Genomic DNA, 26094 nt, shown 5'->3' on the forward strand with positions numbered 1-26094 from the left:
CGGCTTGATAACAAGTCGGGGCGGCAGCGTAGCCAAGTGGTTAGAGCGTTGGACAATTAACCGAAAGATCGAATCCCCGAGCTGACAAGGTACGAATCAAGGTATATCAGGGGTATTCAACTAGAGGACCAGAGTTGATCTATATCAGGGGTATTCAACTAGAGGACCATAATGATCTATATCAGGGGTATTCACCTAGAGGACCAGAGTTGATCTATATCAGGGGTATTCACCTAGAGGACCAGAGTTGATCTATATCAGGGGTATTCAACTAGAGGACCAGAGTTGATCTATATCAGGGGTATTCAACTAGAGGACCAGAGTTGATCTATATCAGGGGTATTCACCTAGAGGACCAGAGTTGATCTATATCAGGGGTATTCACCTAGAGGACCAGAGTTGATCTATATCAGGGGTATTCAACTAGAGGACCATAACGATCTATATCAGGGGTATTCACCTAGAGGACCAGGGGTATTCAACTAGAGGACCATAACGATCTATATCAGGGGTATTCACCTAGAGGACCAGAGTTGATCTATATCAGGGGTATTCACCTAGAGGACCAGAGTTGATCTATATCAGGGGTATTCACCTAGAGGACCATAATGATCTATATCAGGGATATTCACCTAGAGGACCATAATGATCTATATCAGGGGTATTCACCTAGAGGACCAGAGTTGATCTATATCAGGGGTATTCACCTAGAGGACCAGAGTTGATCTATATCAGGGGTATTCACCTAGAGGACCATAATGATCTATATCAGGGGTATTCACCTAGAGGACCAGAGTTGATCTATATCAGGGGTATTCAACTAGAGGACCAGAGTTGATCTATATCAGGGGTATTCACCTAGCGGACCATAATGATCTATATCAGGGGTATTCACCTAGAGGACCAGAGTTGAGATTGAGTGTTTTTAATAGAGAATGTTTGTGCTTATAAATGATTGGTGAAGCATTTTTTTTGTCTAAGAGGAATGTTCTCCCCTTTTCCACTTCGGTGGTTTTCTCCAGATACATATACAGGTAACTTACAGAAAGCAATAAGGCCAAAGGGGTTGTGGTAAATGACCAATATACCACGTCTAAGGGCTGTTCGCATGGACGATGCAACGAGGAGTTCGTGGACACAGCCCTTGTAGCTGTGGTATATTGGCCACCTACCACGAACCCCAGAAGTGTCTTTATTGTTATTATAAACGGGTTACCAACGTAAGTCGAGTAGTAAAAATAAACGTTTTGTCACACCTTTGGTATACCGTCTGATATATACTTCGGCTTTCACCCAATCAGCATTCAGGGCTCGAATTACCCAGTTTATAATTAGGTATATGCACTGAGTGTACAAACTGTTAAGAACAACTGCTCTTGCAGTGGCATAGACTGACCAGGTGAATCCAGGTGAAAGCTATGATCCCTTATTGATGTCACTTGTTAAATCCACTTCAATCAGTGTAGATTAAGGGGAGGAGACAGGTTAAATAAGGATTTAAAAGCCTTGAGACAATTTAGACATGGATTGTGTATGTGTGCCATTCAGAGAGTGAATGGGCAAAACAAAATATTGAAGTGCCTTTGAACAGGGTATGGTAGTAGGTGCCAGGCGCACCGGCTTGTGTCAAGAACTGCAACTCTGTTGGGTTTTTCACAGACAACAGTGTCCCATCTGTATGAAGAATGGTCCACCACGGAACTTGACACAACTGTGGGAAGTATTGGAATCAACATTGGCCAGCACCTTGTGTCAAGCGTTCCACAGGAATATTTGGCATACTCAGAGTATATAATATTCATTAGCTTTTCCTAAATGTTTTAAATATCTTATCAGAGAGCACCCTCTGGTGGCAAGTAAGGCATTGGAACGACAGGGCCTGTGTCTAGTGTTGAGATTGAGCAATTTGATGGGATTTTGATTCAGCTTCTGCAGCAAGGTGAATCAAATCTGGCAACACTGCCTAATGACAGCTACTGTCATATTCGCCTCTAACAACTTCCACTCTGTCCACGGAATCACCTGGAACACTGTCCACGGAATCACCTGGAACACTCTGTCCACGGAATCACCTAGAACACTCTGTCCACGGAATCACCTAGAACACTCTGTCCACAGAATCACCTGGAACACTCTGTCCACAGAATCACCTGGAAAGCTGTCCACGGAATCACCTGGAACACTGTCCACGGATTCACCTGGAACACTCTGTCCACGGAATCACCTAGAACACTCTGTCCACGGAATCACCTAGAACACTCTGTCCACAGAATCACCTGGAACACTCTGTCCACGGAATCACCTGGAACACTCTGTCCACGGAATCACCTGGAACACTCTGTCCACAGAATCACCTGGAAAGCTGTCCACGGAATCACCTGGAATATACTTTGGTATGGCAGCATCTTCTAGCTGTTATGATACCATTTCAAATATAAATGCTAATCTTTAGTTAACAGATGACCAACAAATATGTGGGGAAGTGTTATATGCTGGTAATGGTGAGGAGGACATTATGTGATGGTAATGGTGAGGGTGTAGGACTTTATAGTTACATGGTGGTAATGGTGAGGAGGTTATAGTTACGTGATGGTAATGGTGAGGAGGTTCTAGTTACATGATGGTAATGGTGAGGAGGTTCTAGTTACATGATGGTAATGGTGAGCAGGTTCTAGTTACATGATGGTAATGGTGAGGAGGTTCTAGTTACATGATGGTAATGGTGAGGAGGTTCTAGTTACATGATGGTAATGGTGAGGAGGTTATAGTTACAGTACCTTCAGAAAGTATTCAGACCCCTTGACTTATTCCAGATTTTGTTGAACAGCCTGATTTCAATAGATGCTTATCCATCACCCATCTACACACAATACCCCCATAGTGACATGAAGACATGTTTTTAGCAAATGTATTGAACATGAACAGTTTTCAAATATCATTTACATAAGTATTCACACCCCACAGTCAATATTTTGTAGAAGCACCTTTGGCGGTTATCACAGCTTTGAGTCGTCTTGGGCTTGCAGATTTTCTGAAAGTCTTACATTAGATGAGGAGAGGCGGTGAACAGCTTTGGCCGGACCACTCAAGGATTTTCACCTTTGTTCTGAAGTCAATCCAGCGTTGCTTTGGCTGTATGCTCGGGGTCATTGTCCTGTCCAAACGTAAATATTCTCCCCCAGTCTGAGGTCGTTTGCACTCTGAAGCAGGTTCTATTTAAGGATTTTCCAATATTAGCTCCATTCATTGTTCACTCTATCCTTACCAGTCTCCCAGTCCCTGCTGCTGAAAAGGTGGGGATGGTGTTAGATGGGTGACGAGCTGTGCCTTTTCTCCAGATATCCTTCTTTGCACTCAGGCCAAAGAGTTAAATGTTTGTCTCATCGGACGAAAGAATCTTTCACGTGCCTTTTTGCAAACTCCAGTCGTGCTGTTACGTGCCTTTTTCTGGCCACTCTCCCATGAAGCCCAGCTTGCTGAAGTGCTGTAGGAACATTCTGGCTGGTTCTCCCATCTCAGCCAAGGAACTGAGTGGTCATTGCATTCTTCATAAACATGGTACTTCAATAACATAATAATAATTGATAATGAATTAGTTTGATCTGGTATTGATGTTTAACAGTGTTGTTATCTCTCAGAGAACCAATCACCTCACAGCACAGATGCCACATGACACGGGTCATAACACCATTCTGAGAACCAATCACCTCACAGCACAGATGCCACATGACACAGGTCATAACACCATTCTGAGAACCAATCAACTCACAGCACAGATGCCACATGACATGGGTCATAACACCATTCTGAGAACCAATCACCTCACAGCACAGATGCCACATGACACAGGTCATAACACCATTCTGAGAACCAATCAACTCACAGCACAGATGCCACATGACATGGGTCATAACACCATTCTGAGAACCAATCAATTTAAGACTACTAGAAAGTCATTCCGCTACCTAAGAATAGTAAAGCCCCCTTTACAGGCTCAAATAGCCGACCAATCAGCCTGTTAATAACCCTTAGTAAACTTTTGGAAAAAATTGTGTTTTACCAGACAGAATGCTATTTTACAGTAAACAAATTGACAACAGACTTTCAGCACACTTATAAGGAAGGACGTTCAACAAGCACAACACCTACACAAATGACTGATGATTGGCCGAAAGAAATTGATGATAAAAAGATTGTGGGGGCTGTTTTGTAGCTTTTGACATTATCGATCATAAAGTTAAAGTTTTGGCTTTACACCCCCTACCATATTGTGGAAAAAGAGTTACCTGTCTAACAGAACACAGAAGGTATTATTTAATGGAAGCCTCTCCAACAATATCCAGGTAGAATCAGGAATTCCCCAGGGCAGCTGTCTAGGCCCCTTACATTTTTCAATCTTTACTAATGACATGTCACTGGCTTTGAGTAAACTCAACACTATACACATCAGCTACCACATCGACTGAAATGGCAGCAACACTTCACAAAGAGCTGCAGGTAGTTTCAGAATGGGTGGCAAGGAATAAGCTAGTCCTAAATATTTCAAAAACAATTTGGGACAAATTGTTCACTAAACCCTAAACCTAAACTAAATCTTGTCATGAATAATGTGGAAATTGAGCAAGTTTAGGAGACTATATTGCTTGGATTAACCTTGGGTTGTAAACTGTCATGGTCAAAACATATTGATACAACAGTGGCTAAGATGGGGAGAAGTCTGTCCATAATAAAGCGCTGCTCTACCTTCTTAACAATACTATCAACAAGGCAGGTTCTACAGGCCCTAGTTTCTACCTTCTTAACAGCACTATCAACAAGGCAGGTTCTACAGGCCCTAGTTTCTACCTTCTTAACAGCACTATCAACAAGGCAGGTCCTACAGGCCCTAGTTTCTACCTTCTTAACAACACTATCAACAAGGCAGGTCCTACAGGCCCTAGTTTCTACCTTCTTAACAACACTATCAATAAGGCAGGTCCTACAGGCTCTAGTTTCTACCTTCTTAACAACACTACGAACAAGGCAGGTCCTACAGGCCCTAGTTTCTACCTTCTTAACAACACTACGAACAAGGCAGGTCCTACAGGCCCTAGTTTCTACCTTCTTAACAACACTATGAACAAGGCAGGTCCTACAGGCCCTAGTTCTGTCGCACCTGGACTGCTGTTCAGTCGTGTGGTCAGGTGCCACAAAGAGGGACTTAAGAAAATTGCAATTTGCTCAGAACAGGGCAGCACGGCTGGCCCTTGGATGTACACAGAGAGCTAACATGAATAATATGCATGTCAATCTCTGCTGGCTCAAAGTGGAGGAGAGATTGACTTTATCACTACTTTATCACTATTTGTGAGAGGTATTGATATGTTGAATGCACAGAGCTGTCTATCTAAACTAATAGCACACAGCTCAGACACTCATGCATACCCTACAAGACATGCCACAAGAGGTCTCTTCACAGTCTCCAAGTCCAGAACAGACTATGGGAGCAGCACAGTACTACACAGAGCCATGACTACATGGAACTCTATTCCACAGTACTACATAGAGCCATGACTACATGGAACTCTATTCCACAGTACTACACAGAGCCATGACTACATGGAACTCTATTCCACAGTACTACATAGAGCCATGACTACATGGAACTCTATTCCACAGTACTACACAGAGCCATGACTACATGGAACTCTATTCCACAGTACTACACAGAGCCATGACTACATGGAACTCTATTCCACAGTACTACATAGAGCCATGACTACATGGAACTCTATTCCACAGGACTACATAGAGCCATGACTACATGGAACTCTATTCCACAGGACTACATAGAGCCATGACTACATGGAGCTCTATTCCACAGTACTACACAGAGCCATGACTACATGGAACTCTATTCCACAGTACTACACAGAGCCATGACTACATGGAACTCTATTCCACAGTACTACACAGAGCCATGACTACAACATCAAGTTTTTTGTTTTTATAAAGTAGCTCATGCAGTAAAAAACAGATAAAAATACACCTTATGGAACAGTAGGTACTGTAAAACACATGGATACAAACACACGATAACATACGGACTTTTCAAACACATACACATTGATTTTGTTATAGATATGTGGTAGTAGAGTAGGGGCCTGAGGGCACACACTTAATATGTTATATAATCGGCTATGTATGTATTGTAATGTTTTAAAAATGTATAACTGCCTTCATTTTGCTGAACCCCAGGAAGATCCGTAGTAAATACAAAGTACATAACATCATTTTGGGAACCAATCACCACACAGCGCAGACATCACATGACACGGGTCATAACATCATTCTGAGAACCAATCACCACACAGCGCAGACATCACATGACACGGGTCATAACATCATTCAGAGAACCAATCACCACACAGCGCAGACATCACATGACACGGGTCATAACATCATTCTGAGAACCAATCACCACACAGCGCAGACATCACATGACACGGGTCATAACATCATTCTGAGAACCAATCACCACACAGCGCAGACATCACATGACACGGGTCATAACATCATTCAGAGAACCAATCACCACACAGCGCAGACATCACATGACACGGGTCATAACATCATTCAGAGAACCAATCACCACACAGCGCAGACATCACATGATATGGGTCATAACATCATTCAGAGAACCAATCACCATACAGCGCAGACATCACATGACACAGGTCATAACATCATTCAGAGAACCAATCACCACACAGCACAGACATCACATGATATGGGTCATAACATCATTCAGAGAACCAATCACCATACAGCGCAGACATCACATGACACGGGTCATAACATCATTCTGAGAACCAATCACCACACAGCGCAGACATCACATGACACGGGTCATAACATCATTCAGAGAACCAATCACCACACAGCGCAGACATCACATGACACGGGTCATAACATCATTCAGAGAACCAATCACCACACAGCGCAGACATCACATGACACAGGTCATAACATCATTCAGAGAACCAATCACCATACAGCGCAGACATCACATGACACGGGTCATAACACCATTCTGAGAACCAATCACCACACAGCGCAGACATCACATGACACAGGTCATAACATCATTCTGAGAACCAATCACCACACAGCGCAGACATCACATGACACGGGTCATAACATCATTCAGAGAACCAATCACCATACAGCGCAGACATCACATGACACGGGTCATAACATCATTCTGAGAACCAATCACCACACAGCGCAGACATCACATGACACGGGTCATAACATCATTCAGAGAACCAATCACCACACAGCGCAGACATCACATGATATGGGTCATAACATCATTCAGAGAACCAATCACCACACAGCACAGACATCACATGATATGGGTCATAACATCATTCAGAGAACCAATCACCACACAGCACAGACATCACATGATATGGGTCATAACATCATTCAGAGAACCAATCACCATACAGCGCAGACATCACATGACACGGGTCATAACATCATTCTGAGAACCAATCACCACACAGCGCAGACATCACATGACACGGGTCATAACATCATTCTGAGAACCAATCACCACACAGCGCAGACATCACATGACACGGGTCATAACATCATTCAGAGAACCAATCACCACACAGCACAGACATCACATGATATGGGTCATAACATCATTCAGAGAACCAATCACCATACAGCGCAGACATCACATGACACGGGTCATAACATTATTCTGAGAACCAATCACCACACAGCGCAGACATCACATGACACGGGTCATAACATCATTCAGAGAACCAATCACCACACAGCGCAGACATCACATGATATGGGTCATAACATCATTCAGAGAACCAATCACCACACAGCACAGACATCACATGATATGGGTCATAACATCATTCAGAGAACCAATCACCACACAGCACAGACATCACATGATATGGGTCATAACATCATTCAGAGAACCAATCACCATACAGCGCAGACATCACATGACACGGGTCATAACATCATTCAGAGAACCAATCACCATACAGCGCAGACATCACATGACACAGGTCATAACATCATTCAGAGAACCAATCACCACACAGCGCAGACATCACATGACACGGGTCATAACATCATTCAGAGAACCAATCACCACACAGCGCAGACATCACATGACACGGGTCATAACATCATTCAGAGAACCAATCACCACACAGCGCAGACATCACATGATATGGGTCATAACATCATTCAGAGAACCAATCACCATACAGCGCAGACATCACATGACACAGGTCATAACATCATTCAGAGAACCAATCACCATACAGCGCAGACATCACATGACACAGGTCATAACATCATTCAGAGAACCAATCACCATACAGCGCAGACATCACATGACACGGGTCATAACACCATTCTGAGAACCAATCACCACACAGCGCAGACATCACATGACACAGGTCATAACATCATTCAGAGAACCAATCACCATACAGCGCAGACATCACATGACACAGGTCATAACATCATTCAGAGAACCAATCACCATACAGCGCAGACATCACATGACACGGGTCATAACACCATTCTGAGAACCAATCACCACACAGCGCAGACATCACATGACACAGGTCATAACATCATTCTGAGAACCAATCACCACACAGCGCAGACATCACATGACACGGGTCATAACATCATTCAGAGAACCAATCACCACACAGCGCAGACATCACATGACACAGGTCATAACATCATTCAGAGAACCAATCACCATACAGCGCAGACATCACATGACACGGGTCATAACACCATTCTGAGAACCAATCACCACACAGCGCAGACATCACATGACACAGGTCATAACATCATTCTGAGAACCAATCACCACACAGCGCAGACATCACATGACACGGGTCATAACATCAGTCAGAGAACCAATCACCACACAGCACAGACATCACATGATATGGGTCATAACATCATTCAGAGAACCAATCACCATACAGCGCAGACATCACATGACACGGGTCATAACATCATTCTGAGAACCAATCACCACACAGCGCAGACATCACATGACACGGGTCATAACATCATTCAGAGAACCAATCACCACACAGCGCAGACATCACATGATATGGGTCATAACATCATTCAGAGAACCAATCACCACACAGCACAGACATCACATGATATGGGTCATAACATCATTCAGAGAACCAATCACCACACAGCACAGACATCACATGATATGGGTCATAACATCATTCAGAGAACCAATCACCATACAGCGCAGACATCACATGACACGGGTCATAACATCATTCTGAGAACCAATCACCACACAGCGCAGACATCACATGATATGGGTCATAACATCATTCAGAGAACCAATCACCACACAGCACAGACATCACATGATATGGGTCATAACATCATTCAGAGAACCAATCACCACACAGCACAGACATCACATGATATGGGTCATAACATCATTCAGAGAACCAATCACCATACAGCGCAGACATCACATGACACGGGTCATAACATCATTCTGAGAACCAATCACCACACAGCGCAGACATCACATGACACGGGTCATAACATCATTCTGAGAACCAATCACCACACAGCGCAGACATCACATGACACGGGTCATAACATCATTCAGAGAACCAATCACCACACAGCACAGACATCACATGATATGGGTCATAACATCATTCAGAGAACCAATCACCATACAGCGCAGACATCACATGACACGGGTCATAACACCATTCTGGTTCATGCTGCTCAGGATATTTATTTCATTATCTGTCTTGGAGTCGTGGTAACGGGGCAGTCAAGCAGCAACAAGAGTCTCAGTTCATAACTTTCGTCAAGCTAGAAAATAATTTACTCCCCTTTTTAAACTAATCACAAACATTCCAGAAACACACTCGGAGGAGGGGGGGGGTAACAATCAGAATTACATTTTGCATAGTAGTAAATTAGCAAAGACATTGAGTTCTTTATTTACAATTATTATATAGATTTAAAAAAATGTAATCATGAAAACAAGAAGTCGGATGATAGAGAATACTATTGACATCCATCAATGAGCTGGTTGGCCACATTTCACCGTTGGCATTTCAGCGTCTTCTTTGTTCCACAACATGCATGCTGCTAAGTACAGTATATAGAGGTGAAATATTGCAATAAGCATGATAATTAATAGGATACATCATTATTATAGGTCAGTTTCAATACTGTTGTCGACAGTTGGATGGGTTAGTGTAGCATGGTAGGATTTAACCAACAGCTTGGAGATGCTGTGTAGCATGGTGTGATTTAACCAACAGCTTGGAGATGCTGTGTAGCATGGTGGGATTTAACCAACAGCTTGGAGATGCTGTGTAGCATGGTGTGATTTGACCAACAGCTTGGAGATGCTGTGTAGCATGGTGTGATTTAACCAACAGCTTGGAGATGCTGTGTAGCATGGTGTGATTTGACCAACAGCTTGGAGATGCTGTGTAGCATGGTGTGATTTGACCAACAGCTTGGAGATGCTGTGTAGCATGGTGTGATTTGACCAACAGCTTGGAGATGCTGTGTAGCATGGTGTGATTTGACCAACAGCTTAGAGATGCTGTGTAGCATGGTGTGATTTGACCAACAGCTTAGAGATGCTGTGTAGCATGGTGTGATTTGACCAACAGCTTAGGACCCCCCCTGTTGTATCAGGACCCCTGTGTAGTATCAGGACCCCCCCCCCTCTAGTATCAGGACCCCCCGTGTAGTATCAGAACCCCCCTGTTGTATCAGGACCCCCCTGTTGTATCAGGACCCCCCTGTAGTATCAGGACCCCCCCCCTCCCCTCCCCAGTAGTATCAGTTTGACCTTTTAAATGACCGTGAATAAGTGACAGGGACCTGATCCTAGATCAGCACTCGAAAACAAATCTTGAATACAAGCCCTGGTTGGTAATGACGTCTGTTATAGAGTTATTTAGTAGTGTTTAGTAGAACACAGCCCACTAGCCTGAACGGATCCTCTTAGGAGACATTCCTCCGTGTCTTAGTAGAAAACTCTACTAATCACTGTTTTGTCATCTTAGAGCTGAATGTATAGAGCTGAATAATAAGAGCTGAATGTATAGGGCTGAATGAATAGAGCTGAATGTATAGAGCTGAATGTATAGAGTTCAATGTATAGAGCTGAATGTATAGAGCTGAATTAAGAGTTGAATGAATAGACCTGAATGAATAGAGCTGAATGTATAGAGCTGAATGTATAGAGCTGAATGAATAGAGCTGAATGAATAGAGCTGAATGTATAGAGCTGAATGTATAGAGCTGAATGAATAGAGCTGAATGAATAGAGCTGAATGAATAGAGCTGAATGTATAGAGCTGAATGAAGAGCTGAATGTATAGAGCTGAATGAATAGAGTTGAATGTATAGAGCTGAATGTATAGAGCTGAATGTATAGAGCTGAATGTATAGAGCTGAATGAATAGAGCTGAATGTATAGAGCTGAATGAATAGAGTTGAATGTATAGAGCTGAATGTATAGAGCTGAATGAATAGAGCTGAATGAATAGAGCTGAATGTATAGAGCTGAATGAATAGAGCTGAATGTATAGAGCTGAATGAATAGAGCTGAATGTATAGAGCTGAATGTATAGAGCTGAATGTATAGAGCTGAATGAATAGAGCTGAATGTATAGAGCTGAATGTATAGAGCTGAATGTATAGAGCTGAATGTATAGAGCTGAATTTATAGAGCTGAATGAATAGAGCTGAATGTATAGAGCTGAATGTATAGAGCTGAATTTATAGAGCTGAATTTATAGAGCTGAATGTATAGAGCTGAATGTATAGATTTAATGTATATATGGGAGAATGGTGAACCTTCGGTTTAAGTTTTTTTTGATGTAAATTGTTTTACAGAAAAACATCAAGGTTTAAAAGAAAACGTTGATAGAAAAGCGTTTTTTTTCAAGCAAATTTAGAAGTCAAGATAAACATTTCTGAATGAAAAAAAAAGAATATGAAAAATGGTCCTTCTTCAACAGGCCCGAGTTTAACTTAAACCTTGGTGCACTCTCTCCTGATCTGATGGCAGAAGGGGTTTAATAATGAAATACACAGGAAGGAAAAGACAAATCAGATCAAGATATAATTACCAAAAGACTCATTCAGAGGAGAACAATTGGATTGGTTCAACTTGCTTATTACATCATGCTTTTCAATGACGTATAGAAATATAACAATAACTCAATAGATTTGGTCTGGGCCGCTATTATCGACATCTCAATGCCTTTTGGATGGATAGCAAAATGATGTGTCCCTTCCTGCTTTGGTCCCTCTCGTTCTCTGCTTCCTCCTCTTTTAAAAGCACAATAAATAGTTATAACAACTAGTGAATACTTTTTAAGATGCTAGAGTATACTTGGTTGAAGGCAGGAAGACAAGCTTGGTTAAAACACTCAGAAACACAAGTAACAGTACAGAGAGGTTCAACCCAGAACTTCATCCAGGTCGGGGGGTTATTTTTTCTTCTTCTCTTGTTCCACGTTTTTAAAAACAGTCAAAGCATATTTCCATTTTATTGTTGTTTTTGTTGTTTTTTCAAAACGCTGTGTGTTTCTTTCTTTTTTGAAGGAAAACAAGAATTTAAATTAAAGAAATCAACACAATATATCACAAGATTTTTAAAACAACTTTTAGATTTTTCCATACAGATAAGCCCCAAATATAACTTAGTTTGCAATTTCTAATATGAATCCATTGCAGTCTTTCACGGTCACACAAAAATGAAAACATTTTCCTTAAAACAAGTAAATTTTAAATAGAAGACATGTCTGTTATAGAAGGCCTGTTCACCCTCTCAGTCTCAACTTTTAAGCTTTTGAATGAACAATAACAAAAAATAAGAGAAATAGTAATTAAAGAAATAAACCTTTCGTCTTATTCAGATCTCTGAGTGGAAACGAAGGAAGCCGTTCAGAGTTCATCCTACCAATCATATAATAACACAATGCCACATGAATATATATATATATATATATATACCATTATATTTTGGTTTTCTTTTGTTATCCTCTAAAATTATCTACAATATTTGACAAGATAGCAGGCAAGTTCAGTACACAGTATGTTATAAACACCAACGAGCAGAACTCAAAACAACTCGAGTTTTTCCTCAACTACATCTGCTGAATGGTTTGACACCCTACAAATGAACCAGGAAGTATCTACAGGTGTTGTAAACAAATGACATTCTCTTTAGGACATAAATAAGTTAAAATAGTTAGAACCATTAAAGAAGAAACAAGGCAACATGCCAACAAACAAAGATAAACTCTTTATATATATGTATATATACTATCTTTAAGAAATACTATTTATTTATTATTATTTATTTATTATCCTCTTTTCCAAACAGGTGCAAATCTACTGTGCAAGTCGAGCCCGACAAACTTGATCTCATTTATAAATACATCGTTACACTTAAACCACACAGGGAACTCACAGACGGGTGAATCGGTTGTCTTTAAAGTCCACAGCACTTCCTACCGACCCACCCAATCAAATCATTCAACAAAAAATGTTTTGAAAACAATTTAAATAAAAACGTTGGGGTAAAGTACATTCATGCAGGAGCGATAAAAATGTTTTTATGTAATTCAAACTATTATTCATATAGTCATTGTTATTGTGGAGTAAGGTTAGGTTTAGATATAGTCATTGTTATTGTGGAGTAAGGTTAGGTTTAGATATAGTCATTGTGGAGTAAGGTTAGGTTTAGATATAGTCATTGTTATTGTGGAGTAAGGTTAGGTTTAGATATAGTCATTGTTATTGTGGAGTAAGGTTAGGTTAGACTGGTTTTCACTCCTCCCAGGTCTTTCTGGTTCTCTACTTTACTGCTGCTAGAAACATGGTTCAGTCAGTCAGCAGTGCGCACGCACACACACACACACACACACACACACACACACACACACACACACACACACACACACACACACACACACACACACACACACCGTACAGACACGCACACACACACTCAGGTCATGTGCGTTGGCTTTGTTACTCTTTCTGATTGTATAGCTGTAGTAGTATGCTTTCTCCAGGTACAGCAGGAGACAGGAGACAGCAGGAGACAGGAGACATCAGGAGACAGGAGACATCAGGAGACAGGAGACAGCAGGAGACATGAGACAGCAGGAGACATGAGACAGCAGGAGACAGGAGACATCAGGAGACAGGAGACATCAGGAGACAGGAGACATCAGGAGACAGCAGGAGACACCAGGAGACAACAGGAGACATCCGGAGATAGAGGAAGGTATCCAAACTGCAGACCAATGAGGTCTCCATGAGACTGCAAGACAGAAGTCTCCAAACTGCAGTGTGGGAGCCAACAGGCTGCAGTAGGTAAGTTCTCTACCAGGCCTAAAGACAAAGGATTCCAGATTGCAGTGGGGAGCTGTCAGAGGGACACTGCTCTGCCAGAGGGACATCTCCAAAGCTGCAGAGGTCTCCACCAGCCAGCTGCAGGCCACTAGAGGGAGGTCTCCAGACTGTGCAGTGGGCTGGCTGGGCCGGAGGATGCAGCTGATTTACTGGTGGTGTCGATGGTGAGGTTGATGCCGCTGTCGACGGCGTTGTTGTTCTTGTTGGGGGACTGGGGCTGGCTGCCTGTCTGGGGCTGGTGGGTGTTCCTCAGCGATGGGTCCTCCTCTAAGTCAGTGTCATCAATCAGGGGGATGTGGGGGGTGGAGTCCTCTATCCTAAACTCTGGGTGGGTCATGAAGTTGTGGATGGACGGTCTGGAGTCTGGTTTCTCAAGGCCTTCGTAGAGAGAGCTACGGAATGCGTTCACGACCCGAATCTGTGTGTAGGGGGGGGGGGGGGGGGGGGGCGGGGGGGGCGGGGGGGACACACCAGAGCAAATAAGAACCGTCAGGAAAGATAGTCAGCTGAGGCAGGTAGTGATAGAGAACCCTCTGAGATAGACAGACGGACAGATAGAGAGTGAGGAGAGGCAGAGGAGTAGAACACTGCAGTCCGTGTTCAACTCGCTCATTTGGATCAAAACACTGGGAAGTAAAAAAATAAACATTTAAAAAAAAATACACAAAGATAAAGGCAACACTCGTTATATGTTTACGTTAGGATCCAATGTCCGATATACCTATAAAGAGATAAGACACGTTAATAAAAAGAAAATGTAAAGAGAAATAAAAAAAAAAACACATGCAAGTTACAGAAGTCGGGTAACGGCAGGAGGAAAAAGTTCAGAGTTCAGAGAGACGTACCAGGACAAGGATGGGTAGACATCCATTGAGACTGTGAATGGATGAGGAATATGAAGATACAGGACGAATGCCCAGGTTTTTGTGTGTGTGTGTGGGGTGGGGGGGGGTAGATTAGGTGCCTTGTAAAGCGTAATAGTTTTACAACAAAACAAGACAATGGAAGCAGACCAGACGAGGAGTTTCAACCGTCAAGACAACCAACAGGACAAGGTGGAACATGCAACGGGGACAACACCGTGTAGTTATGCCGCTGTCTGCACACGGCGATGACAGAACAGAACACAGGCCACACAGACGACTAGCTGTACCACGAGATAATACTGGTCTGTTTCTCTGAGCTTAACTCCATGCGTGGCTGAGTAGACAGTCAAGTATAGGATCCATAGTAGCGCTGTTTGGTCACTGTTGTTGTTACGATTCTCATTGGACAAAATACCTATCAAAACATGACATAGTAGTATCTACCTTAAAATATACTCAACACCGAACAAAAAATATAAAACGCAACATGTAAAATTGTTGGTCCCATATTTCATCGGCTGAAATGAAAGATCACAGAAATGTTAAATTTGAATAAAAAATAAAAGCTTATTTCTCTCAACTTTAGTGCACAAATTGGTTAACGTCTCTCTGTTAATGGGCATTTCCCATTTGCCATCCACCTGATAGCTGTGGTATATCGAGAAGCTGATTAAACAGCACGATCGTTACGCAGGTGCACCTTGTGCTGGGTACAATAAAAGGCCACTAAAATGTTCCGTTGAAATAGATGTTTCTAGTTTTGGGAGAACGTTCAATTGGCATCCTGACTGCAGGAATATCCACCACAGCTGTTGCCAGATAATTGAATGTTAATTTCTCTATCATAAGCCGCCGCCAACATCGTTTTAGAGAATTAGCCAACCGGCCTCACAACTGCAGACCACATGTAACCACAAAACCCTACAACATCTACACCAGGCTTCTTCACCTGCGACATTGTCTGAGACCAGCCACCTGGACAGCTGGTGAAGCTATGGGTTTACACAACCCATAGAAGTTCATCTGCATGATCGTCGTCCTCACCAGGGTCTTAACTTAACTGCAGTTTGGCGTCGTAACAGATTTCAGTGGGAAAAATGCTCACCTTCGATGGCCACTGGCACGCTGGAGAAGTGTGCTCTTCACGGATGAATCCCGGTTTCAACCGTACCGGGCAGATGGCAGACAGCGTGTGGCTTCATGCCGCCATCACCTCATGTTTCAGCATGATAATGCACGGCCCCATGTCATAAGGATCTGTACACAATTCCTGGATGCTGAAAATGTCCCAGTTCTTCCATGGCCTTACATTACTCACCAGACATGTCACCCATTGAGCATGTTTGGGATGCTCTGGATCGACGTGTATGACAGCGTGTTCCAGTTCCCGCCAATATCCAGCAACTTCGCACAGCCATTGAATATTCCTCATGTGAACTGTAACTCAGGAAAATCTTTGAAATTGCTGTATTTTGCGTTTATATTTTTTGTTAAATATATGGATTTATTTTCAAAATAATTGTACAACCTTTGAAACTTTTTGAAGATTTCCGAGTATTTTATAAAGATGTGTATTATTATACATTTTTTACATATTTTTTGTTTTACCCATCGAGACCAAAATCTCTTTTATATATGAGCCCTGTGTATAAACAATTAACACATACAACAAAATACAAATAATACTTAATAATATTGTTGAATATTTAGTCTGAAGAATCAAATGTTTTATTGTCAGTGTAATGTGTTGTTTTACAAGGTCAGTCATAGTAGTATGATAGGTGTTGTTTTACAGGGTCAGTCATAGTAGTATGATAGGTGTTGTTTTACAGGGTCAGTCATAGTAGTATGATAGGTGTTGTTTTACAGGGTCAGTCATAGTAGTATGATAGGTGTTGTTTTACAGGGTCAGTCATAGTCGTATGATAGGTGTTGTTTTACAGGGTCAGTCATAGTAGTATGATAGGTGTTGTTTTACAGGGTCAGTCATAGTAGTATGATAGGTGTTGTTTTACAGGGTCAGTCATAGTAGTATGATAGGTGTTGTTTTACAGGGTCAGTCATAGTCGTATGATAGGTGTTGTTTTACAGGGTCAGTCATAGTAGTATGATAGGTGTTGTTTTACAGGGTCAGTCATAGTAGTATGATAGGTGTTGTTTTACAGGGTCAGTCATAGTAGTATGATAGGTGTTGTTTTAAAGGGTTAGTCATAGTAGCATGATAGGTGTTGTTTTACAGGGTCAGTCATAGTAGTATGATAGGTGTTGTTTTACAGGGTCAGTCATAGTAGTATGATAGGTACAGTGTAATGTGTTGTTTTAAAGGGTCAGTCATAGTAGTATGATAGGTGTTGTTTTACAGGGTCAGTCATAGTAGTATGATAGGTACAGTGTAATGTGTTGTTTTACAGGGTCAGTCATAGTAGTATGATAGGTGTTGTTTTACAGGGTCAGTCATAGTCGTATGATAGGTGTTGTTTTACAGGGTCAGTCATAGTAGTATGATAGGTGTTGTTTTACAGGGTGAGTCATAGTAGTATGATAGGTGTTGTTTTACAGGGTCAGTCATAGTAGTATGATAGGTGTTGTTTTAAAGGGTTAGTCATAGTAGCATGATAGGTGTTGTTTTACAGGGTCAGTCATGGTAGTGGAGAAAATTAGGGTTGAGGGAACTGGCTCAGGGGCCCATCGACAGATCGGGTATTTGAACCAGCGCCCTTTCAGTTACTGACCCACCACTCTAACCACTAGTCTACCTGACCCACCACTCTAACCACTAGTCTACCTGACCCACCACTCTAACCACTAGTCTACCTGACCCACCACTCTAACCACTAGTCTACCTGACCCACCACTCTAACCACTAGTCTACCTGACCCACCACTCTAACCACTAGTCTACCTGACCCACCACTCTAACCACTAGTCTACCTGACCCACCACTCTAACCACTAGTCTACCTGACCCACCACTCTAACCACTAGTCTACCCGACCCACCACTCTAACCACTAGTCTATCTGACCCACCACTCTAACCACTAGTCTATCTGACCATACCATACCAGTTACTGACCCAACACTCTAACCACTAGTCTACCTGACCCACCACTCTAACCACTAGTCTATCTGACCATACCATACCAGTTACTGACCCAACCCTCTAACCACTAGTCTACCTGACCCACCACTCTAACCACTAGTCTATCTGACCATACCATACCAGTTACTGACCCACCACTATAACCACTAGTCTATCTGACCATACCAGTTACTGACCCACCACTATAACCACTAGTCTATCTGACCATACCAGTTACTGACCCACCACTCTAACCACTAGTCTATCTGACCATACCAGTTACTGACCCACCACTCTAACCACTAGTCTACCTGCCGCCCTAGAAAGGTATACACTGAGGGCTACAGGCCCTCTGATTTACATAAAGACCAGAGAGAGAGAGAACTTCCATCTTCCATCTTGTCTTCTCAGCTGTATAGTGGGGGGAGACACCGGGTCCAGGTTTCCCCTGTAAATAATGTGACGCTATAGACTTCCGCATGCATGGAAACCATCAGGTCAGGTCCATAAAGTCGTTTTATATGGCTCAGTAAGGGTTGATACCATTGGCTGAAACTTATACTTGAATGTTTACCCAGCCGGGTGAGTTTTTTTGTTGAATTAGTTTTACATCAAGTTTATCAGACAACGGAAGGACTCACAACCTGAAATTCACGCCGTGGGCGGTAGCCTCACTCCACTCTTAGCACTCTGGGAAAACAAAGACATGTAACAATGAAAAAACAGCACTCTGGGTAAACAAAGACATGTAACCATGAAAAAACAGCACTCTGGGGGAGGCCGAGCCACAGATGAACAGAATGTTAAGAAAATAGAAGCAAAAGAAAATGCAGAAAGAAAATTAGTACGTCTAGAGAAGATGTCTTCAGAGATGCAACATATACTCCTGATCCACTAGCTTGGTCTGGTCTAGAGTTGCATAAATACTGTAACTTTCCCAATTTATTCTGAAAAACCGGATTGGAAGACTCGCGGAATCAGGAGAGGGAAAAGCATGAAATCCTCCAACCATGATTTCTTGCCAATCTGGGAATTTGGAGAAAATTACAAAAATGTCGCAACCTTAGCTTGGTCACAAGGACATGGTCATTACCAACTAGTTAGCTAGAGCTAGCTAAAACCCTTACAGATCTGGCAACCAGACTGGTGTAAATTAGCTACAAGAAAGAATAATCTCTGGACTGTAGAATGTATAGATTAACCATAACCTTCAGAGTTTTACCGGGCTACGTGATATTGTCATGAAAATGACTTCTGACTAGGGTTTGCAAAACTTTCCCAAAAATTCCAAGGTTTTCCAGAAATCCTGGTTGGAGGATTCACAGATTTCCTGGTTTCCTGGTTATTCCAATGGGATTTCTAGAAAAACAAGGAGTTTTACAATGTAAATGTAAAAAAATGGGATACTGCTATGGTAGGAGACTGTAAGACATCTCTGAAGTAGCAGAAGCTGACAGAGGACAGTGACTCACGCCCAGCGGGAGAGGCAATGCTGGTAGGAGAGGTAGGAGAAAGGGCATTGGACAAGGACACGTGACTGGGACTAGAAACATTGGTTACATCCTGGTTCTGACTGGTGGTGGAGGACTGTCTCCGTAGCTGGCCCTGATAGGAGCTGCCGCTCTTGAACGTGTTCACCACATCGATCTGGAGGAGGAGAACACAAGACAGGCTGCTCAGAAAGACAGACATGCTATGGTAGTATGATAGACAGACAGGTTGTGAAAGACAAGCTATGGCAGTACGATAGACAGACAGGTTGTGACAGACAGGCTATGGCAGTACGATAGACAGACAGGTTGTGACAGGCAAGCTATGGAAGCACGATAGACTGACAGTTTGCAGCAGACAGGGCCAAGGTAATAAGCTAGACAGACAGGCTACTCCGGGAGGGAACTTGGTTTTTCTAACGTACATGTAGGTGAGACATCTATCACAATGCCCAGAGTGACTGAGTTTCTATCGCGATCAGATGGAGCTGACGGGATGCCAAGTTTGGTTTACAGCTTCCAGATGTCAACGCCATGTCCGTGCCAGCGTCTGCCAGTGGCTGGATCATCTCAGTTAACCCAGAACTAAAGTCTTCCGTAATTAGTTAGCTGCTCCATTACGTTCTGAGTCCATACGTGATAAGAGAGAATCGAGAGATGTGCTAGAATGAGGAGCGGAACAGTAACGAGGAGCTCCACCGTCTCTCTTTGCAAGTTTTCGAACTAAATGTCCCCTCCTGAAAATCAAAGATAACAGATGCTGACACCTGGGAAACATTAGATCTAATGCTGCTGCTCTTCTACTGCTGCTCTTCACCCCAAACATCCCATCCCATCCCATCCTATCTTATCCCATCTCATCCTATCCCATCCCATCCCATCCTATCCTATCCCATCCCATCTTATCCCATCCCATCCCATCCCATCCTATCCCATCCCATCCTATCCTATCCTATCCCATCCTATCTTATCCCATCCCATCCCATCCCATCTTATCCCATCCCATCCCATCCTATTCCATCCCATCCTATCTTCTCCCATCCCACCCAATTCATATCTTATCCCATCCTATCTTATCCCATCCCATCCTATCTTATCCCATCCCATCCTATCTTATCCCATCCCATCCTATCTTATCTCATCCCATCCTATCTTATTCCATCCCATCCCATCCTATTCCATCCCATCCTATCTTATCCCATCCCATCCCACCCAATTCATATCTTATCCCATCCCATCCCATCCTATCTTATCCCATCCCATCCTATCTTATCCCATCCCATCCTATCCCATCCCATCCTATCTTATTCCATCCCATCCTATCCCATCCCATCTTATTCCATCCCATCCTATCCCATCCCATCCCATCCCATCCTATCCCATCCCATCCCATCCTATCCCATCCTATCCCATCCCATCCTATCTTATCCCATCCTATCCCATCCCATCTTATCCCATCCTATCCTATCCCATCCTATCCCACCCCATCCCATCCCATCCTATCCCATCCTATCCCACCCTATCCTATCCCATCCTATCCCATCCCATCCCATCCTATTCTATCCCATCCCATCCTATCCCATCCTATCCCATCATATCCCATCCTATCCTATCCCATCCTATCCCATCCCATCCTTTCCCATCCCATCCCATTCTATCCCATCCTATCCCATCCTATCCTATCCCATCCTATCCTATCCCATCTTTTCTCATCCCATCCCATCCCGTCCCGTCCCATCCCATCCCATCCCATCCCATCTTATCCCATCCCATCCTATCCTATCCCATCCCATCCTATCCCATCTTATCCCATCCCATCCTATCCCATCCTATCCTATCCCATCTTATCCCATCCCATCTTATCCCATCCCATCCTGTCCCATCCTATCCTATCCTATCCCATCTTATCCCATCCCATCCTATCCCACTCCTACTGCTGCTCTTCGCACCACACATCCCAACCCATTCCGATAGATGCTACAGTATATTTTATGTCCGGTAGAAATTAGTTTCCTGGAGACCTAGGAAAAGTGTTCCTGGAGGAGCTTCAGGGTGGATCCACTGTAGTCTACCATCTACCATCTACCAGACACATTCTACTGCAGTCTACCATCTACCATCTACCAGACATATTCTACTGCAGTCTACCATCTACCATCCACCAGACATCTTCTACTGTAGTCTACCATCTACCAGACACATTCTACTGCAGTCTACCATCCACCAGACACATTCTACTGTAGTCTACCATCTACCATCCACCAGACACATTCTACTGCAGTCTACCATCTACCATCCACCAGACATCTTCTACTGCAGTCTACCATCTACCATCTACCAGACACATTCTACTGCAGTCTACCATCTACCATCTACCAGACACATTCTACTGCAGTCTACCATCTACCATCCACCAGACACCTTCTACTGTAGTCTACCATCTACCAGACACATTCTACTGCAGTCTACCATCTACCATCCACCAGACACCTTCTACTGCAGTCTACCATTTACCAGACACCTTCTACTGCAGTCTACCATCCACCAGACACATTCTACTGCAGTCTACCATCTACCAGACACCTTCTACTGTAGTCTACCATCTACCAGACACCTTCTACTGTAGTCTACCATCTACCAGACACCTTCTACTGTAGTCTACCATCTACCATACACTTTCTACTGCAGTCTACCATCTACCATCTACCAGACACCTTCTACTGCAGTCTACCATCTACCAGACACCTTCTACTGCAGTCTGCCATCTACCATCTACCAGACACCTTCTACTGCAGTCTGCCATCTACCATCTACCAGACACCTTCTACTGTAGTCTACCATCTACCAGACACCTTCTACTGCAGTCTACCATCTACCAGACACCTTCTACTGCAGTCTGCCATCTACCATCTACCAGACACCTTCTACTGTAGTCTACCATCTAACAGACACCTTCAACTGCAGTCTTCCATCTACCATCTACCAGACACCTTCTACTGCAGTCCACCATCTACCAGACACCTTCTACTACAGTCTACCATCTACCAGACACCTTCTACTACAGTCTACCATCTACCAGACACCTTCTACTGCAGTCTACCATCTACCAGACACATTCTACTGCAGTCTACCATCTACCATCTACCAGACACCTTCTACTGCAGTCTACCATCTACCAGACACATTCTACTGCAGTCTACCATCTACCATCCACCAGACACCTTCTACTGCAGTCTACCATATACCATCTACCAGACACCTTCTACTGCAGTCTACCATCTACCAGATACCTTCTACTGCAGTCTACCATCTACCAGACACCTTCTACTGTAGTCTACCATCTACCAGACACCTTCTACTGTAGTCTACCATCTACCAGACCTTCTATTGTAGTCTACCATCCACCAGACACCTTCTACTGTAGTCTACCATCTATCAGACACCTTCTACTGTAGTCTATCATCTACCATCCACCAGACACCTTCTACTGTAGTCTACCATCTACCAGACACCTTCTACTGTAGTCTACCATCTACCATCCACCAGACACCTTCTACTGCAGTCTACCATATACCATCTACCAGACACCTTCTACTGCAGTCTACCATCTACCAGCTACCTTCTACTGCAGTCTACCATCTACCAGACACCTTCTACTGTAGTCTACCATCTACCAGACACCTTCTACTGTAGTCTACCATCTACCAGACCTTCTATTGTAGTCTACCATCCACCAGACACCTTCTACTGTAGTCTACCATCTATCAGACACCTTCTACTGTAGTCTATCATCTACCATCCACCAGACACCTTCTACTGTAGTCTACCATCTACCAGACACCTTCTACTGTAGTCTACCATCTACCATCTACCAGACACCTTCTACTGTAGTCTACCATCTACCAGACACCTTCTACTGTAGTCTACCATCTACCAGACACCTTCTACTGTAGTCTACCATCTACCATCTACCAGACACCTTCTACTGTAGTCTACCATCTACCAGACACCTTCTACTGTAGTCTACCATCTATCATCTACCATCCACCAGACACCTTCTACTGTAGTCTACCATCTACCAGACACCTTCTACTGTAGTCTACCATCTACCAGACACCTTCTACTGTAGTCTACCATCTACCAGACACCTTCTACTGAGCACCTACTGTAGAAGTGTCATGCAATGTGTCTAAGGAGGAGGAAATACTGGAACTAATGGATTTAGATACAGGTATAATAGGAAAGGTCCTACTATTATCCTTGTGGTACTTCACATTTAGATACAGTAGCCAAACACCCCAAACAGGGTAGAGATGGATCTGAGTAGGTAGGTGTCTAATGCCCAGGGTTACTTCAACAAATACATCTATCTCGTAGTATCTGGTATCAGGTAGAACCTTTATGTAAAGTTTCTTAAGGCCAGGGGTCCTAGTATGGATCCTTGAGGTACTCCAATACTATTTCTCATTCAAATCCACTCTGATAGGTGTAAAATAGATTGAAATTGCAGTATTTTTTTGTCAGATGTTTGTTAAGTTAAATACATCGCTGTCATCTTGAAAAGTCACAGTGTACTCGGTCCACATATATTTCATGACGGTAGTATTTTCACAGTGTAATCTATCGGTCTTTCCCTCCCACAGCTTGTCATTGGTTCCTCTTTCCAACCCACAGCTTGTCATTGGTTCCTCTTTCCCTCCCACAGCTTGTCATTGGTTCCTCATTCCCTCCCACAGTTTGTCATTGGTTCCTCTTTCCCTCCCACAGCTTGTCATTGGTTCCTCATTCTCTCCCACAGCTTGTCATTGGTTCCTCATTCCCTCCCACAGTTTGTCATTGGTTCCTCTTTCCCTCCCACAGCTTGTCATTGGTTCCTCCGTCTCTCCCACAGCTTGTCATTGGTTCCTCACCTGAGTCTGAATGCGGTTGAGCCCCCTGAACCAGAGGACCTGTCCGCGTCTCAGCTCCCTCTCCGCGTGGTCAATCTCCTCATTGTCCTCGTTCATGTCCTCGTCCCCAGGCATCTCGTTCTTCTTGGTCAGTTGGCCTGCCCCTCGCAGAAACCGTAGCTTGCTGTTAGGGATGGTGGCGATCACCTTGGGGGGGGGGGGGACACAAGGGGGAAAGAGGAGAGATATGATTCTGAGACACAGACAAGGGGGAAAGAGGAGAGATATGATTCTGAGACACAGACAAGGGGGAAAGAGGAGAGATATGATTCTGAGACACAGACAAGGGGGAAAGAGGAGAGATATGATTCTGAGACACAGACAAGGGGGAATGAGGAGAGATATGATTCTGAGACACAGACAAGGGGGAATGAGGAGAGATATGATTCTGAGACACAGACAAGGGGGAAAGAGGAGAGATATGATTCTGAGACACAGACAAGGGGGAAAGAGGAGAGATATGATTCTGAGACACAGACAAGGGGGAAAGAGGAGAGATATGATTCTGAGACACAGACAAGGGGGAAAGAGGAGAGATATGATTCTGAGACACAGACAAGGGGGAAAGAGGAGAGATATGATTCTGAGACACAGACAAGGGGGAATGAGGAGAGATATGATTCTGAGACACAGACAAGGGGGAATGAGGAGAGATATGATTCTGAGACACAGACAAGGGGGAATGAGGAGAGATATGATTCTGAGACACAGACAAGGGGGAAAGAGGAGAGATATGATTCTGAGACACAGACAAGGGGGAATGAGGAGAGATATGATTCTGAGACACAGACAAGGGGGAATGAGGAGAGATATGATTCTGAGACACAGACAAGGGGGAATGAGGAGAGATATGATTCTGAGACACAGACAAGGGGGAATGAGGAGAGATATGATTCTGAGACAAAGACAAGGGGGAATGAGGAGAGATATGATTCTGAGACACAGACAAGGGGGAATGAGGAGAGATATGATTCTGAGACACAGACAAGGGGGAAAGAGGAGAGATATGATTCTGAGACACAGACAAGGGGGAATGAGGAGAGATATGATTCTGAGACACAGACAAGGGGGAATGAGGAGAGATATGATTCTGAGACACAGACAAGGGGGAAAGAGGAGAGATATGATTCTGAGACACAGACAAGGGGGAATGAGGAGAGATATGATTCTGAGACACAGACAAGGGGGAATGAGGAGAGATATGATTCTGAG

General features: G+C 43.4%; 1 protein-coding gene and 1 long non-coding RNA gene across 15 annotated transcripts in view; both read right to left on the reverse strand.

Moving 5' to 3' along the window:
• LOC118940113 overlaps positions 1-925 on the reverse strand; it is a 1015-nt gene extending 90 nt beyond the window's left edge. The window contains exons 1-4 of one of the 4 annotated variants that reach the window (XR_005036716.1): positions 896-913; positions 633-858; positions 520-595; positions 84-423 (exon numbers count right to left, since the gene is read on the reverse strand). This is a non-coding gene — a long non-coding RNA (uncharacterized LOC118940113). Of the gene's footprint in view, positions 461-519; positions 596-632 lie in introns of all 4 variants that reach the window. The other 3 variants (XR_005036718.1, XR_005036717.1, XR_005036715.1) reach the window with 3 other exon arrangements.
• Positions 926-14249: 13324 nt separating this feature from the next.
• Positions 14250-26094, reverse strand: part of LOC110504360 (plasma membrane calcium-transporting ATPase 2) — a 209781-nt gene continuing 197936 nt past the window's right edge. For 3 of the 11 annotated variants that reach the window (XM_036950964.1, XM_036950968.1, XM_036950969.1), the window contains 4 exons: positions 24844-25029; positions 19916-20090; positions 19088-19133; positions 14834-14917 (listed from right to left, as the gene is read on the reverse strand). In XM_036950964.1, the coding sequence (XP_036806859.1) occupies positions 19126-19133; positions 19916-20090; positions 24844-25029 (369 nt within the window). In that variant the 3' untranslated portion in view covers positions 14834-14917; positions 19088-19125. Of the gene's footprint in view, positions 14918-19084; positions 19134-19915; positions 20091-24843; positions 25030-26094 lie in introns of all 11 variants that reach the window. The other 8 variants (XM_036950960.1, XM_036950961.1, XM_036950963.1 and 5 more) reach the window with 6 other exon arrangements.

This window comes from Oncorhynchus mykiss, chromosome 17 (assembly GCF_013265735.2).
Source record: "Oncorhynchus mykiss isolate Arlee chromosome 17, USDA_OmykA_1.1, whole genome shotgun sequence".
Lineage (NCBI taxonomy): Eukaryota > Metazoa > Chordata > Actinopteri > Salmoniformes > Salmonidae > Oncorhynchus > Oncorhynchus mykiss.